This window comes from Lycium ferocissimum, chromosome 4 (assembly GCF_029784015.1).
Source record: "Lycium ferocissimum isolate CSIRO_LF1 chromosome 4, AGI_CSIRO_Lferr_CH_V1, whole genome shotgun sequence".
In the NCBI taxonomy this organism is placed as follows: Eukaryota; Viridiplantae; Streptophyta; class Magnoliopsida; order Solanales; family Solanaceae; genus Lycium; species Lycium ferocissimum.
In genome coordinates, this window is record NC_081345.1 from 34,754,020 (window position 1) to 34,767,979 (window position 13,960).

The following is a 13,960-nucleotide window of genomic DNA, read 5'->3' on the forward strand; positions in this document are numbered from 1 at the left end:
GAAACAAGAATAAATACCAATTATGGCAGCAACAGTGAACATCAGCGTTAGTAAGGTACATTTCAAGCCTGTCATCTTTATTATCTAACGTTGGCATCATTTATTATTTTAAAAAAGAAACTGGCAAATATTATTCCAGAGAAATCAACTCTCAAATTCAATGTGGTCCAAAGATAGCATCTGCACAAGATTGTTGGCCCAAATGGATTAAACTTATGTTAGCCTTTTAAGGCATTATCGGATTTCGGAAATTGCAACGTGGAATAAATTGAGCTATGATAAATATTGACTAAAAGATGATGGGAGGAAATCCCACCTTTTTTTCATGGCAAACTTTTTGACCCTTTTTGCCCAAAACGAGGAGAAAAGAAAAGCAGGAGGAGTAACTATAACTTAAAAAACAAGAGCTAAAAACTTTCATAGACAGTAGCAGTAGAAGTGAGAGTATATAATATTATAACACGAACAATTCAAATTACAATTTGAAAGATGGGATCATCGTTCAATCTGACTATGTTGGACAATGTAACAAAAATAAGTTCGATGCGTATAATTTGAGATAATACACACTCAACTTCATTCAGAAAGTCATTCAACTTTATTTTCTAATCCAAAATTCACTTAACTATTAATACTTTACTTAGAAAGTCACTCAACTATTGATATTTCACTTAGAAAGTCACCCAACCTATTTAAGTGATTTTTTCATTAAATTTCGTTTACATGAAATTTTTATTTAAAGCCAAATTTTAAAAAAAAAATTAAAAGGTACCCATTTTATTGACCCTACCCGCTAAAAATATATTGACCAATATTCTTTTATTTTACCCTCATTCTCTCTCACACATAAAATTACAATGTATTCCTCCTCTCACTCATCTCCATTTTCTTAATTATTCAACATCCGGCGGAATACAAAATTAACAATACGGAAACGACTCAAATATGCTAATGAACTATCGAAAATGACTCATTTATGTCATTCGTCAATAGTTTGGCTCATTTATCTGAATCGCCGTAACCAAAATGGCTTATCCATCCCATTTTTCATTAACGCCGGTTTTACAATACCAAATATTACACTTGGCCTCCAATTAGAGGTCCACGCCATTTAATGCACAAATTTATGGGTCGGGTTTAGTTTAATTTAGAATTTAATTTGTGCTGGTTTAATTAAACAATGTGGACCTCTAATTGGAGGTCACGTGTCATATATGGTATTGTAAAACTGGTGTTAATGAAAATTGGCATGGATGAGCCATTTTAATAACGGCAATGGCATAAATGAGCCAAACTATTGACGAGTGGCATAAATGAGCCATTTTCGGTAGTTCGATAGCATATTTGAGCCTTTTCCGTTAACAATACAATCGAAACTGTGTTCTTGGACTTTGAGAATTTGAGCAATGAACCCAAGTAAAATTTTATTAAACTTTATTGTAAATTTTATACATTTGCAAAAGTGTATGTATTCTCTCTTTGTGTAAATTAAGATATTGATTTTCCAATATATTTTTTGGCAACTTTTGTAAATTATAGGCTCTTGGTCAATATATTTTTAGCGGATTGGGTCAATAAAATGGTTAAGATGAATATCTTTTTATTTCTTAAAAAATTGGCTTTAAATAAAAATTTCATTTTAGCAAAATTTAATGAAAAAATTATTTGAATAGGTTGGATGACTTTCTAAGGAAATACCAATAGTTGAGTGACTTTTGAGTTAGAAAATAAAGTTGAGTAACTTTCTAAGTGAAGTACTGATAGTTGAGTGACTTTTGAGTTAGCAAATAAAATTAAGTGACTTTTCGATCCTTAGTTGAGTGACCATCTAAGATATTATCTCCGTATAATTTCTGCCCGTCCTTTCTCAAAGTTGTTCACTCTTTGAACAAGAAATAAAGGAATCAATCTAAGGATAAAATGCCTAGAGAATCCTTTGATTAACCACTGCATAGCAGCAACTTCTATCTTCCTGGGGGGATTGTTTGCATGGTATGGCCTTTTTTAGGCCATTCTTTAAGCTATGTTCCCCATTAATCTGTGCTAAATTTCGCCTTTAAAAGTAGTTTGATGAATATATTTGTTGACAAATTTTGCTCGTTCGGCTAACAGGAGACAGAGACAACTAAAAGCCTGGCCTCAAAAAAGGCTATTTGTGCAAATGCACCCTCCCTAGGCCCCCAAAATTAGCAACTGGTCCTGACGAAATATGAGATTCTGACATCGCGTAATAAAAAAATGTCCAAATTATTAACAGCAAAGAACTAAAACCTTCAAAAACTGTCAATACAAGCATTACAACCTTCATATTAGCTGAACTTCCATCCTTTAACAGTTCGACCAATAAGTTGCCAAAGAAAAATGCTAGCAAATAAGAGAAAAGACAAAAAGATAAGTGAACAATAGCAAGCTGAATTATGAGTCAAAGATCATGCAGATTGACATTCAAGCTTTTGTACTTCTCATCTTGACAGCGAAAACAGAGGGACAATCTTGCTCTTCTTGCCCTTTCTGTTACAGTTTTATCACTACCGCGTAGTTCCTTCTTCTCCACCTTACATGGAAATTTTCTTCAGCAATTCTTGAGTCAATATTGAAGATTTGCTTTTTCTTATCACTTTTCTATTTTTGTTTGAGAGAACAAAATATCCACAAGTTGGCACTCTGCAGCATTTCTCTTTGATGCACCATTAGAGAATGCTTACATTGAGGTAAATTCATGATAAGATTTAACCCATGTAGTATTTAACAACTCTGCTGTACAAAAGTTAAAAAGTTTCACGCTTCTCATCTTAATGCTTACATCAATTCTAAACCTCCTTTGGAGAAGTAAATTGAGAAAAGAAAAACTTACTCATTCCAGCTTGACTCTGTTTTCTTCCACCAGCTCTTTGTTGGGCTCGGCAGGAAAGTATTTTATGCCCACTAGATCACCAACTTCGCTGATAACCTGACAAAAACAAGAGTAGCTTAATAACAATCACTAGTAACGGCCACACTGCCTTTCTTTTCAGATAGGTGTTAATTAACATAAGCTGAATTACTAATTGAAATCTGAAATCGTCTTCATTCAGGATTCATATGACACCTTAAATACGTAAGTACTGTCTAAATCTTCTTTTTTATTTTTTTGTACCTTTTCTGCTGGGAAGATGGAGGGGTACAAGGTATATCACAGTGCTAATCCAGTTGATATCATCTTAGTTCCACCAACCAGCTGCCAAAGGAGTAAACCAGAAAGGCTGATAAACAAGATATCTCATCTCTTGCAGCTCCTTTTCTTTTTGTTTTTTGATGAAGCTCTTACAGCTCTTTTTATGAGCATACGTAGGGAAATAACTATTCGTCAGTACTAGAAGGTGATCCCTTTAAGTTCAAAGTTTGTCTATGCAGATGTCCCCGAAGGAACAACCATATTTACCTACCCTATTCCACTACTTCCCTCCTTCAAAGCGTGATTAAAGGGCCCTACACCTCTCTCTTGAAAAAAAGCCATTTTTATTGAAGAACTGTGTGAAGGTGATAAATATTTTGTACGGGCATGCAATAGATTAATCCCTCAATGAGCAACATCTCTGGTGCCAGATTGTTGCTCGTATAATGACAGTAGGACACAACTAAACATGCGCATTAGTTGAAATGATAAAACAAATGCAAGTACAAGCTAACCTCGAGTGCTTTAATAAGATCATCCCTTGAATGAGCAGCAGAAATGCAAATCCGTGCTCTGGCCAAAAGTAAAGGAGTAGCTGGAAAAGCAACCGTCACTACCGCCACCTACATTAGTAGAATATGAAGTAAATATTATTACAAGAGGAAAGGGGAAAAATTAAATATTATTACAAGAGGAAAGGGTAAAAATTAGGAATAAGCATTTATTGGAGAATGATCTAGTCTGGACGAAGCTGAAACAATAATAGGAAAATTACATTTCGTTTGAGACACTCCCGTGAGAAAGCAGGTATTTTTGCTGGATTATAGAGCATAATGGGCATGACAGGGGAATCATTGTCCCCCAGAACCTCAAAGCCCATCTTCTGCAATTCAGAGCGGAAAAAGTTGCTATTTTCACGTATATGTGATAGCTTCTGAGCCCCTATAAGAACCAGAGTTGCTCTAATGATCAGTAGACTATCACTATACCCAATGTCGAGTTGCATTAAGAATATAATGAAAAGTAGAGTTTCATTTAATAGGATAAAATTTCTGACCTCTACTAGAACCATCTTCACCGAGTATAACCTTGATAGAAGAAATTGTTTGTTGGGCAGCTGGAGGTGATACTGATGTGGCATAGAGATGAGCTGGGCAAGTGTACTTCAGATATTCGATAAGTTCCTATATTGTTGAATTAAATGTCAAAGCCACTTCTTTTAGATAACATCATAAATTTATCACAAGAAAAGCTCCGTGAACACACATCCTATTGAAGTGGAAAATAAAAGTAAAAGAATCAATATCCAGGTGGTTCACTAGCAGAAACCATGAAAAAAAGCATCTAGATAAAGTCGATCAACTCAGTTATACTGGAAGATCAGACAGAAATTGGCTGCAGGCCTGCAGTACATATAATTTCCTACAAGCGTGGTTTATTTATCAGCTGGATTTCATTCTCATGCCAATACCCTGGTTTACTGGGTTGCTAAGTTTTTTGGACAGGGTTTGACCTGCTTATGTCTAACGTAATCTTCATGCAGATTGAGCATACCAGCTTAAGAAAGAAAAAAAAAAATGTAAAAACGGAGTATCTAGAAAAAGGCAATACAAAATTGTGATGACAGTTACCAATGTTAATCAATCAAGCAACCAACTAAGGCTACCAATGCACAATTATGCTTTAGTTTTTGCTATGGTCGAAGCAAGCATTGAAATGTTAGTAAATGAGGCAGCATTTGATAGCATTAAGCAGATACAATCAGATAATACTTGAGAAATATGAAGTTTGATGCAAATCCCAACTTAGCCAGGAATGGTTCTTCTACAAGAGTCTAATTAATTCAGATGACTACTGGAGGTCTTTAACTTCCGAAACTAATGAAGTTGTAATTACATGTGCATGGGCTTTTTATACCGCACAGTTTTCTAACAAAGAATGCCCATCAAAGTGGATCTATACTTTAACATGTGAAGTAAGGGACAATTGGCAAGCTATGTGATCAATATCAATTCAGCTAGAAATAACACATGCTCTGATTCCGAGAGTAAGCAGAAAGAACATACAACCAAGTAAAGATCAAAGGTCATCGAGGAAGAAAACAAAAGGCTGATGACTATATCACTTCTACATCCACTGCACAGATAACTATCTCAAAGTTGCCTTGTTGAGTCTTCAAAAGCATGAAATGTGTTGAAAAGAAGTGTCAATGATTTGCAAAAATAGAACTAATGGGGCGTATGTGTAGCACTGCCCGAATTTCCTTCAAGTTCATGATGCAGTCCAACTTAAAAACAATATGGTCTATTAATCAAATCATATTTATCTATCTAATTCAACTAACTAATGCTGGCAAAGCTTATAACTCAACCAATGAAAAAGCTAGCCTAGTAGCATTTTTTGTGAAATAATGAAAATCATACCCTTGATCCTGCAATATAACCCCCACATGATCCAAATGACTTTGTAAAAGTTCCCATCATAATATCTACATCTGCAGTGTCAACTCCTAAGAGCTCACAGACTCCCCTTCCAGTTCTTCCAACTGCTCCAATGCTATGAGCCTCATCCAGATACACATATGCCTGCAAGAATTAGATAGTAGATAAAGACGCTGCAAATCAGCAAAGCTGAGCCTCAGAAAGCAGATACATATAAACTAGTTTCTCTGATTATAAGAACGAGCTTGGCAGGAAGTTGAAAGATTATTCAAACGTCAGCAAGAAGAAGTTCCAGGAAAAGACATCAACCACTATATTACCTTGTACTTCTTGCATATGGCAACAATATCTGGGAGTTGGCAAAGCTCCCCTTCCATACTGTATATGCCCTCGACCACAACGATTATCTTCTTCCATGGCCTGTGTGTTCTGGGTTGTCCCTCAGCAATATGTTCTCTCAAAACTTTCTCCAAGTGGGATGGTGCTAAAGAAATTACGGCAATTTAAAGCACGGACATGACATAGGGCACCTCATTGTTTGAACATTATTGCTCAAAGGAAAATGACACCTCATGAATACTTACTATTATGTTGAAAAACACGAATGGTGGCTCCAGAACCTCGAGCACCATTTACAATAGAGTTGTGGTTCAGAGAATCACTGATGATCAAACCTCCCTGCAAATGACCGTAATCAAAAACCCAACTAAAATAACAAGTATAAAACAAGAATATAACTTTTTATAACTCTATACCTTTCCAATCAAGACAGGAAGAATGGCTGAATTTGTTACATAACCCATACCAAAAACAATAGCAGCTGGTTTTCCAACAAAATCAGCCACACACTTTTCCAAATCACTATGTAGCGTTGTGGTGCCTGGCAAGACAATTTTCGCAAACAATGTTTACTTATGCAGTAAAGAAGCATAGTACAAAATTGAATGAGATCATGCCTACCTCCATCAACACGGGTACTGCATGTGCTTGCGGAGAATCTTTTCAAAGACTCAATGACACGTGGGGTACAATATTCATCAGAAGCAGCAAAACCAAGGTAATTATATGACCCCAAGTTCAGGCACCTTGAAATTTTCGTGGTCCGCCTGCATAAAAAGAATTTAAGTGGATAGAGCACTAAAAAGAACCTTTCAAAACACTTACTACTAACCATACATCTTACATTGTAGAACAGAGAAATATTCATACATCACCAGTCAAGGTGTGGTAACTTTACAGTATTAAAAAGAGCAATCAAAGAAGCACGAAATGGAGGAAATTATTTTCAGAAAGTTAAAGAAAAAGATTAACCGAAACAAATTATGTATACTAACTTTAGTGTCTTGTTATTATCATTGGACACACGCTCCACCACATCAAACCAAGCATCAGGAGGACTGCATATTGGCCTTCCAAAACAATCCTACAATAGAACGGTTCAAAAAATATGAACGAAATGTAGATGCTCATTTAGCATAAAACAGCTAATCCCTCATTTCAATTTGTTTGTCTTACTTTCCTTTTAGTATGTTTAAAAAATAATGCCTCTTTCCTTTTTTGGCAACTCTTTAATTCCAACTTTTCACCTGGCACGTTTAAGCGCACAAGATTAAAGGATACATTCCATAGTTTAAGACCACAAGACTTAAAAGTCTTCTTTCATTTCTTAAACTCCGCGTCAAGTCAAAACTAGACAAACAAATTGAAACGGAAGGAGTAAATCAATTATACTAATTCAAGCATAAACCGTCACAATTAGGCAAGTAAGTGTTGTGAATGCTGTATGGACAGTATGGTGATTACCTGAATGCGAAGATACAACCTACGGATATAGAAATCTTCAAGTCCTAAGCAGATAGGTGCATATCCCTACCATTAAAACAATTAAAGACGTTAAAAAATTTCAACTCGTTTAATTCAATATTTTAAAATTAAAATTTAGATATTCGAAATTTATATGAAAAATGTATAAGTTGCAATTCTTCTTCTCATATTGATTGATGATGTGATAGACAAAAATACTTCCTCCGTCTCATAATAAGTGTCACATTAGCCAAAAACACGCATATTAAGAAACCAATAATGCAATGTAAAATTTACCAAATTACCCCCATATAATAAAAATAAATTACTTTTACCTTTTGATTAGAGCATGCACAAGAATTAAACCTTTTGACATTGAGAATCCAATAATATCAAATTACTATGTAGCTTTTTCAATCATCATTTAGATGTTACATTGTTGTCTAAGGATAAAATTGGAAAAAATTAGCTAATTTATGTCTTTGATTTCCTAAAGTAACATTTATTATGAGATAAATTTTTTTGGCTAAGGTGACACTTATTACGAGACGGAGTGAGTGCATTTTAAAATATTGGTCAAAGTTAATAGTTTGACTCTTAGAAATGGAAAACGTGACATGAACGCAGGGAGGGACTAAATAACAACAAGATACAACACGTTATAGAGATAGGAATACAAGAGTACCTGAAGATTACTGGATTTGCACCAATCGAAGATTTTTCTGAAGAAATCACGAAATTGACCAAAGGCAAATAGCAAGCCATAGCTAAAATAGGTGGTCAAGGCTGTCAAGTATGGAATTGTTATCATTTTTTTACTTCTCGGAGATCGGACCGCTGGCTAATGCGAATAACGGAACGACAATTCCGATCCGATCGCCGTTGAATATTTTATTCTCTCTTGTTCTAATTTCAAAGGGAGTAGTAAATTTTGAATTAAATATTAGTACTATTAAAATAAAATACAATATCTTGGTCATTAATCATTGGTGTATATTACACGGTTGAGTACAATGTGCAATGTGCAATGTGCTAGCTACGTGGTACATTTAATCGAGCCACTGAAAAGAAAACATGAATGGGAAAGGAAATTCAGAGTTGAGAGCCCACCAATTATGAATCAAATGTTCCCTCGTGCTATGCCTAACACAATGTTTTCTGTTTCCATTTGTCACTATCATTTCATCTTCTCTTGTTCTTCTTTGATAATTGCGATTATTTTAGACGTCTTTCCTTAGTTAAACATCGTAATGTTAATATGGTTTATGATAATTTATTTATAACTTTTTAATATTTATTGTTATAAAGAAACTAAAATAAGAAAAAGAGGAACTAATATTATAAACCATAATGAAAATTTGGTGTTATGATTTGAAATTTTGGGAAGGACTATGAAAATTGACCCTTGATAATAGGAGTATTAATTATAAGCTTTATTTCTAGTAGTGATTAGATTTTCAAAAAGAATGTACGATTGGATTACATTTTCATAGAGTGTTTTAGGGAATAATTTCCCTTTCTTTAAATCTACTTTTGATATTTTCGGAGATCCATTGTGTCTTTATTTCCAGAAAATAAAGTATCTGTATTTCATTTTTTTTTTTTTTAAACAATAGTGTTTAGTAGAAGGTGTTTTACTTTGGAAATCATTTTTGAATCGTCTTCCAGTATGTAGTTAATAGTAACACATCATAATCATCAACCATGCAACGTGAACGATAAAGTATGTGGTAATAGTTTTTTGTTATATTTTGCATTTTAACGATGGAAAATAATGTGTGAATATTTATTGCAGCAATTAATATTAGTTTGAACTTCAGTATTTCAATATTTCATTTCAAATACTGAACTTTAGAATTTGCAATTGCTAATTTAGCCATTAGTACTTGTTTATACTGAAAGTCGGTACTTGAAATATAAATAGGTGACTATGAAATATTCCTATAAAAAGTGAAATAGTAATTTCCACTCCAAACTTTTCAAAGTTTTTATTATCCAAACACTTGAGAATACATAGATAGGCATCTAAGTTAGGCAACTAAACCCATTTGAAAATGTACATCTAGACACCTTAACTTGATTTAAGTGGGTCCCACAAACACTAACTTTGAAAATGTACATCTAGAATGCACATCGAAGAAAAAAAAAATGTGTTTACAGTGCCAACTTAAACCAAATTTAGGTGTTTAGATGTACATTTTCAAAATTGGGGGTGTTTAGTTGCTGGCATAGTACATAAACAGGCCTCAAACTTAACATCAGCTTGCAAATACGCCCTCCAACTTTGGGTGTGCACAAATAGACACCTCAATTTATCTTCATTTTGTCAGTTGAGCACTCCAACTTACAAAATGATCACCTAAATACCTCCAAAATTTATGAGTCACAGCGCCACGTCAGCACTTATGTTTACGCGTTCAATTTTATACAAATTGAGGTGCCTACCTGTGCATACCTAAAGTTAGAGGACATACTTGCTAGCTGAAACAAAATTTAAGAATCTATTTATGTATTATACCTTAGTTGCTAATTGAGATCAAATTAAGAGCCCGTTTGGATTGGCTTATAAGTTGGCTTATAAAATTTTTTTTGAGTGTTTGGTGTGAAATTAAAAGTCATTTTGTCTTAAAATAAGCTCAAAAAATAATTGGACCCATTTAACTTAGTTTATCTAAAGCGAACCATAAGCCGAAAAAGTTTTATAAGCCAAAAAAAAAAATAAGTTGGACTACCCCAACTTATTTTTTTCAGCTTATAAGCTGCAAACAGCTTTAAGCTATAAGCCAATCCAAACGCGCTCTAAAAGTATCTATAATGTATTATGCCCTTCCAAATCTTTTCCAACTTAAACTTCAATTTTTTTTAACCGTTAAAAAATATTATCCAAACACCTACATTACTACTACATATAAGAGGGAATGATGTGCTTTTGTAGTCCTCACAATTTTTTTTATCCTATGGTGTTGCTACAAGTGACTTTGTTTTGTCTTTTCCTTGCCTAATCTCACTTTTTGGACTCAATTCTTTATCTTAAGTAAATTTTTATGTGGGCCTAGGATGCAATCTTTTGTAGTCTTCACAAAATTTTTAATCTTATGGTGTTGCTACATGGCTTTGTTTTGTCTTTTTCTTGCCTAATCTCATTTTTTAAACTTATTCTTTATCTTAAGTAAATTTTTATATGGCCCCAGGTAATTGGTGTATATTGAATTGTAATAACTTTTTGTGAATCTTTTCTTGCTCTTTACTTCCTTTGGTTCATATTATATGGTATTTTAGATTTTATATTTAATTTGAATAAATTTTTTTTATATATAATTGAGGAGGTATTACTAATTGTTTTACTAAATTTCTCATTATTTAGATAAGTAAATTTTTACATAACCAAAAAATTATATTAAGTTTCTACTATTTCACTAAGGTAATTTAGTGAAACGCTTCTACTTTTTAGCACAAGCTAAAAATACCATATAATATGGACAGAAAGAATTATTAAATTACCCTTTACATTATTTGTATCATACATATTAGTAAAATTTAGGCAATCATGGAGCCATATTGTCGTTTTCAACTGGAGCATTTATTAGCTCGCTATTTACTCTTGCCCCCGCTTTAATTTATGTGACACTTTTTATTTTCCCATAGTCAATTTGACTAAATTATGAATCTAAATTGAATTAGACGAACATAATATTTTGAATAAAATTTAGACATTAAAAATACAAAATGTACTATAAATCGCAATATTAACTTAGCATTAATATTTTTAAGTTAGAACTATATATGAAGAACTAAATTGATTCTTGACGTTCATTTAATGAATTTCATCCTAAAACTAAGCTTAAATCACCACATTTAGCTAGCATAAACTCTTGTAACATGAAATATTATGAGTGAAATTAAAACTTAATAAATTAAAAAAAAAAAAAACTATTTCTATCTATAAATACAAAAGTTATATGCTCACAAATTCATAAAAGTGTCAATATTTTTCAAAAATGTTACTTTGCAAAATGTCGAGGCGCTTGTATTATTTTACATGATTTAAAAAATGTTACTTTACAAAATGTCGAGTCACTTGTGTCCCTTTGGTATTTGATAAGTTTTCTGCCAAACTTCCTTCCTCATAAATATTTTTTTTTTAAAAAAATTATCTAATTAGTTAACTAAAGAACATTAATAATAATGAAAACTTATCAACAATACATGTTTAACGTGCCACTGAAGTAAGAAAACATGTAATAAATTATACTTTTTTAATTAAAATATTACTATCAGTTTTATATCTTGAGTTTGGGCCCGAGCCTCAGGTAACCAGTAGTATGATACTTGGATGTTAATACAAAATACTCTCGTTTAAATTTATTTAACCGAATGACTCTTTGCTAACATCCTAAATAACTTGAGATTCTATTTTCCCCCCATAAGAATAACATATTGGACCGGCTAAAATAGGGCGAACCGGTCGCATCAACTGGAATCCTCTGGAACTAAAATTTTCTTGATGCCCAAGCCACCTTTCCACGGGCAAACTATATATAATTATAAAGTCCCTGGGGGTTCCAACAGCCACAAACACATTTATTTTCTAGCGAATTGATTGCCAATTTGAGTCAAATTTCTAAGCTGTTCAGATACCGTTCGTATATACAGCAGACGGAATTTCGGGTTTATTGGAAATTTTGAACCTCTGATTATAGTTGAGGTTTCACGAATTTTCTCATGGTAATCATCTATTTGATTCACTTTGCTTAAGAATGTCGTTTTGTTTGACATAGCATCATGTTGTTCTTTTTCGGAATTCATCGTTTTTGGCGGGGTAAAAAAAAACTGAATTTTTATTTTTAGTTATAGAATTTCGTGAAAGCTTTTATATGCATTGAAATCAGTACTGCAGGCTTGGCAGATGAATATGTCATATAGTTCTTAGTATTTCTTTTTCTTGTTGTTGCTTGAAACTTGAAATTCAGAGAAAAAAGTTAAATTTGCATTTGATGACAGCCAAGTCTTCCTTATTATCTTTGCTTTCTTTCTCAAGGATATACTTTTAATTGTTTAATTGAACCTCAAAACATATTTTATTTTCCACTTCAATTATTGTTGCTCAAATGTTCTTGGGATTGTATATATATACCTGTTTCGCTAGATATTACTCCTCCCGTCTCAAATTACATGTCGTGATTTCTATTTGTCATTTTAGAAGTTCAAGACAATTAATTTTTTTTTCATTTCACCCTTAGTAGTTATAGTTAACAATCCTAATTAATATTTTTTAAGGGGCGTGTAAAAGAGAATCAGGACAGTTAATTTGAGACGGGGGAAGTATGTCAATGAATACCACAAGAACTATGGTGCTATACATAATATACTCTATAATTTAGCAAGAAAAGAGATTATTTTGCTATGCAAGGATTTATGTCAATTGCAGTAAAAACAGCAGGATCTGGACTTTTCTTTCTTATTCTTGTTAAACATATTCCTTTTTAAGTTCTACTCGGTTGATCTTTTATGTACACTTACCAAGCTTCATGCTCTCTTTTCAGGCATCTCCCGTAGTTGTGGGAACTAGCATTGGAGCTGCTGCTTTGGCAGCTAGATACTTGATACAAGCATGGCAAACATTTAAAGCAGCACCTCGAGTTCGGAGGTTTTATCCTGGTGGTTTTGAACGGGCTATGACAAGGCGAGAAGCAGCATTGATTCTCGGAGTCAGGTCTGATGATCTTACCCTGTTTATATTCTTTTTTTGGTCATGCCAAAGTATATTTCTTTTTGCTCTATTTTTGGGTTGGGGTTGAGGTATATCGTGATTTAGCTTGCATATAATACAGAACCTGAAACTCCTACATACACAACCTGATAATAAATTCGACGGATCAAAGAAAAATGTCTATTTAGATGGCTAACTTGTTTCTGGTTATGTTCAGGAAAGGTTGTAACTTGTAACTTCCAAATACATACTATACATTGCTAGTGGGATCAAGTTAATTAGTAGAACTTATGGTCACTTTGCTCAAGTCCTTGATGGGTCGTTCATTTTATTACCCATTCACCATTAGGTGGGATTACATGGGTATGTGGTGGTGTTGTTGTATTGACAACAGACAGTCTTCAGGATTTTCTTGAATTCTTGCTGTAAAGTGTAAACTATTGATTCTTCCTATAGGCAGCAAATTGGTGCTTCTGGCACACTTTTGTTTCTGAGCTTGCGATCAATGCGAGCTACATCTATCAATCAATTAAAGTAATTGCTTCATGTTCTATAGATGGTTTCTTTTCTTCCAGGGAAAGTGCTGTCCTGCAGAAGATCAAGGAGGCTCACAGGAGAGTTATGATAGCAAATCATCCAGACGCTGGTGGCAGCCATTATCTTGCTTCCAAGATTAATGAAGCCAAGGACGTTTTGTTAGGGAAAACCAAGGGAGCTGCTTCCGCATTCTAATTGACAAGTATTTTGTTTACACCATCATTTTTATTTCTTAACAGCTTCATGATTTGAGGAAGAGGTGAATTTATGTCAATAGTTGGGTGTATCAACATTATAATTTTCATGTAACGCAAC

At 33.5% G+C, this 13,960-nt stretch overlaps 2 protein-coding genes across 3 annotated transcripts; one reads left to right on the forward strand and one right to left on the reverse strand.

Annotated features, from left to right (window-relative positions):
• Nucleotides 1–2,247: 2,247 nt before the first annotated feature.
• LOC132052513 (long chain base biosynthesis protein 2a-like) lies at nucleotides 2,248–8,426 on the reverse strand. 2 transcript variants are annotated; one of them, XM_059444087.1, is made up of 13 exons: nucleotides 8,084–8,426; nucleotides 7,399–7,464; nucleotides 6,930–7,018; nucleotides 6,556–6,701; nucleotides 6,351–6,475; nucleotides 6,180–6,273; nucleotides 5,916–6,079; nucleotides 5,578–5,739; nucleotides 4,212–4,338; nucleotides 3,930–4,096; nucleotides 3,670–3,777; nucleotides 2,855–2,950; nucleotides 2,248–2,757 (listed from the first exon to the last, which is right to left on the reverse strand). In XM_059444087.1, exons 1-12 carry the CDS (start codon nucleotides 8,207–8,209, stop codon nucleotides 2,855–2,857), a joined length of 1,470 nt encoding a protein of 489 aa, XP_059300070.1. In that variant the 5' UTR covers nucleotides 8,210–8,426; the 3' UTR covers nucleotides 2,248–2,757. The 2 variants fall into 2 exon arrangements, with proteins under 2 accessions (XP_059300070.1, XP_059300068.1); XM_059444085.1 differs by having other exon boundaries at nucleotides 2,248–2,754; nucleotides 8,084–8,425.
• Nucleotides 8,427–12,683: 4,257 nt separating this feature from the next.
• LOC132052515 (mitochondrial import inner membrane translocase subunit TIM14-3-like) lies at nucleotides 12,684–13,888 on the forward strand. Its single transcript, XM_059444090.1, has 2 exons — nucleotides 12,684–13,111; nucleotides 13,684–13,888. The coding sequence occupies exons 1-2, from the start codon at nucleotides 12,927–12,929 to the stop codon at nucleotides 13,838–13,840; spliced, it is 342 nt and encodes a 113-aa protein (XP_059300073.1). The 5' UTR covers nucleotides 12,684–12,926; the 3' UTR covers nucleotides 13,841–13,888.
• Nucleotides 13,889–13,960: the final 72 nt, after the last annotated feature.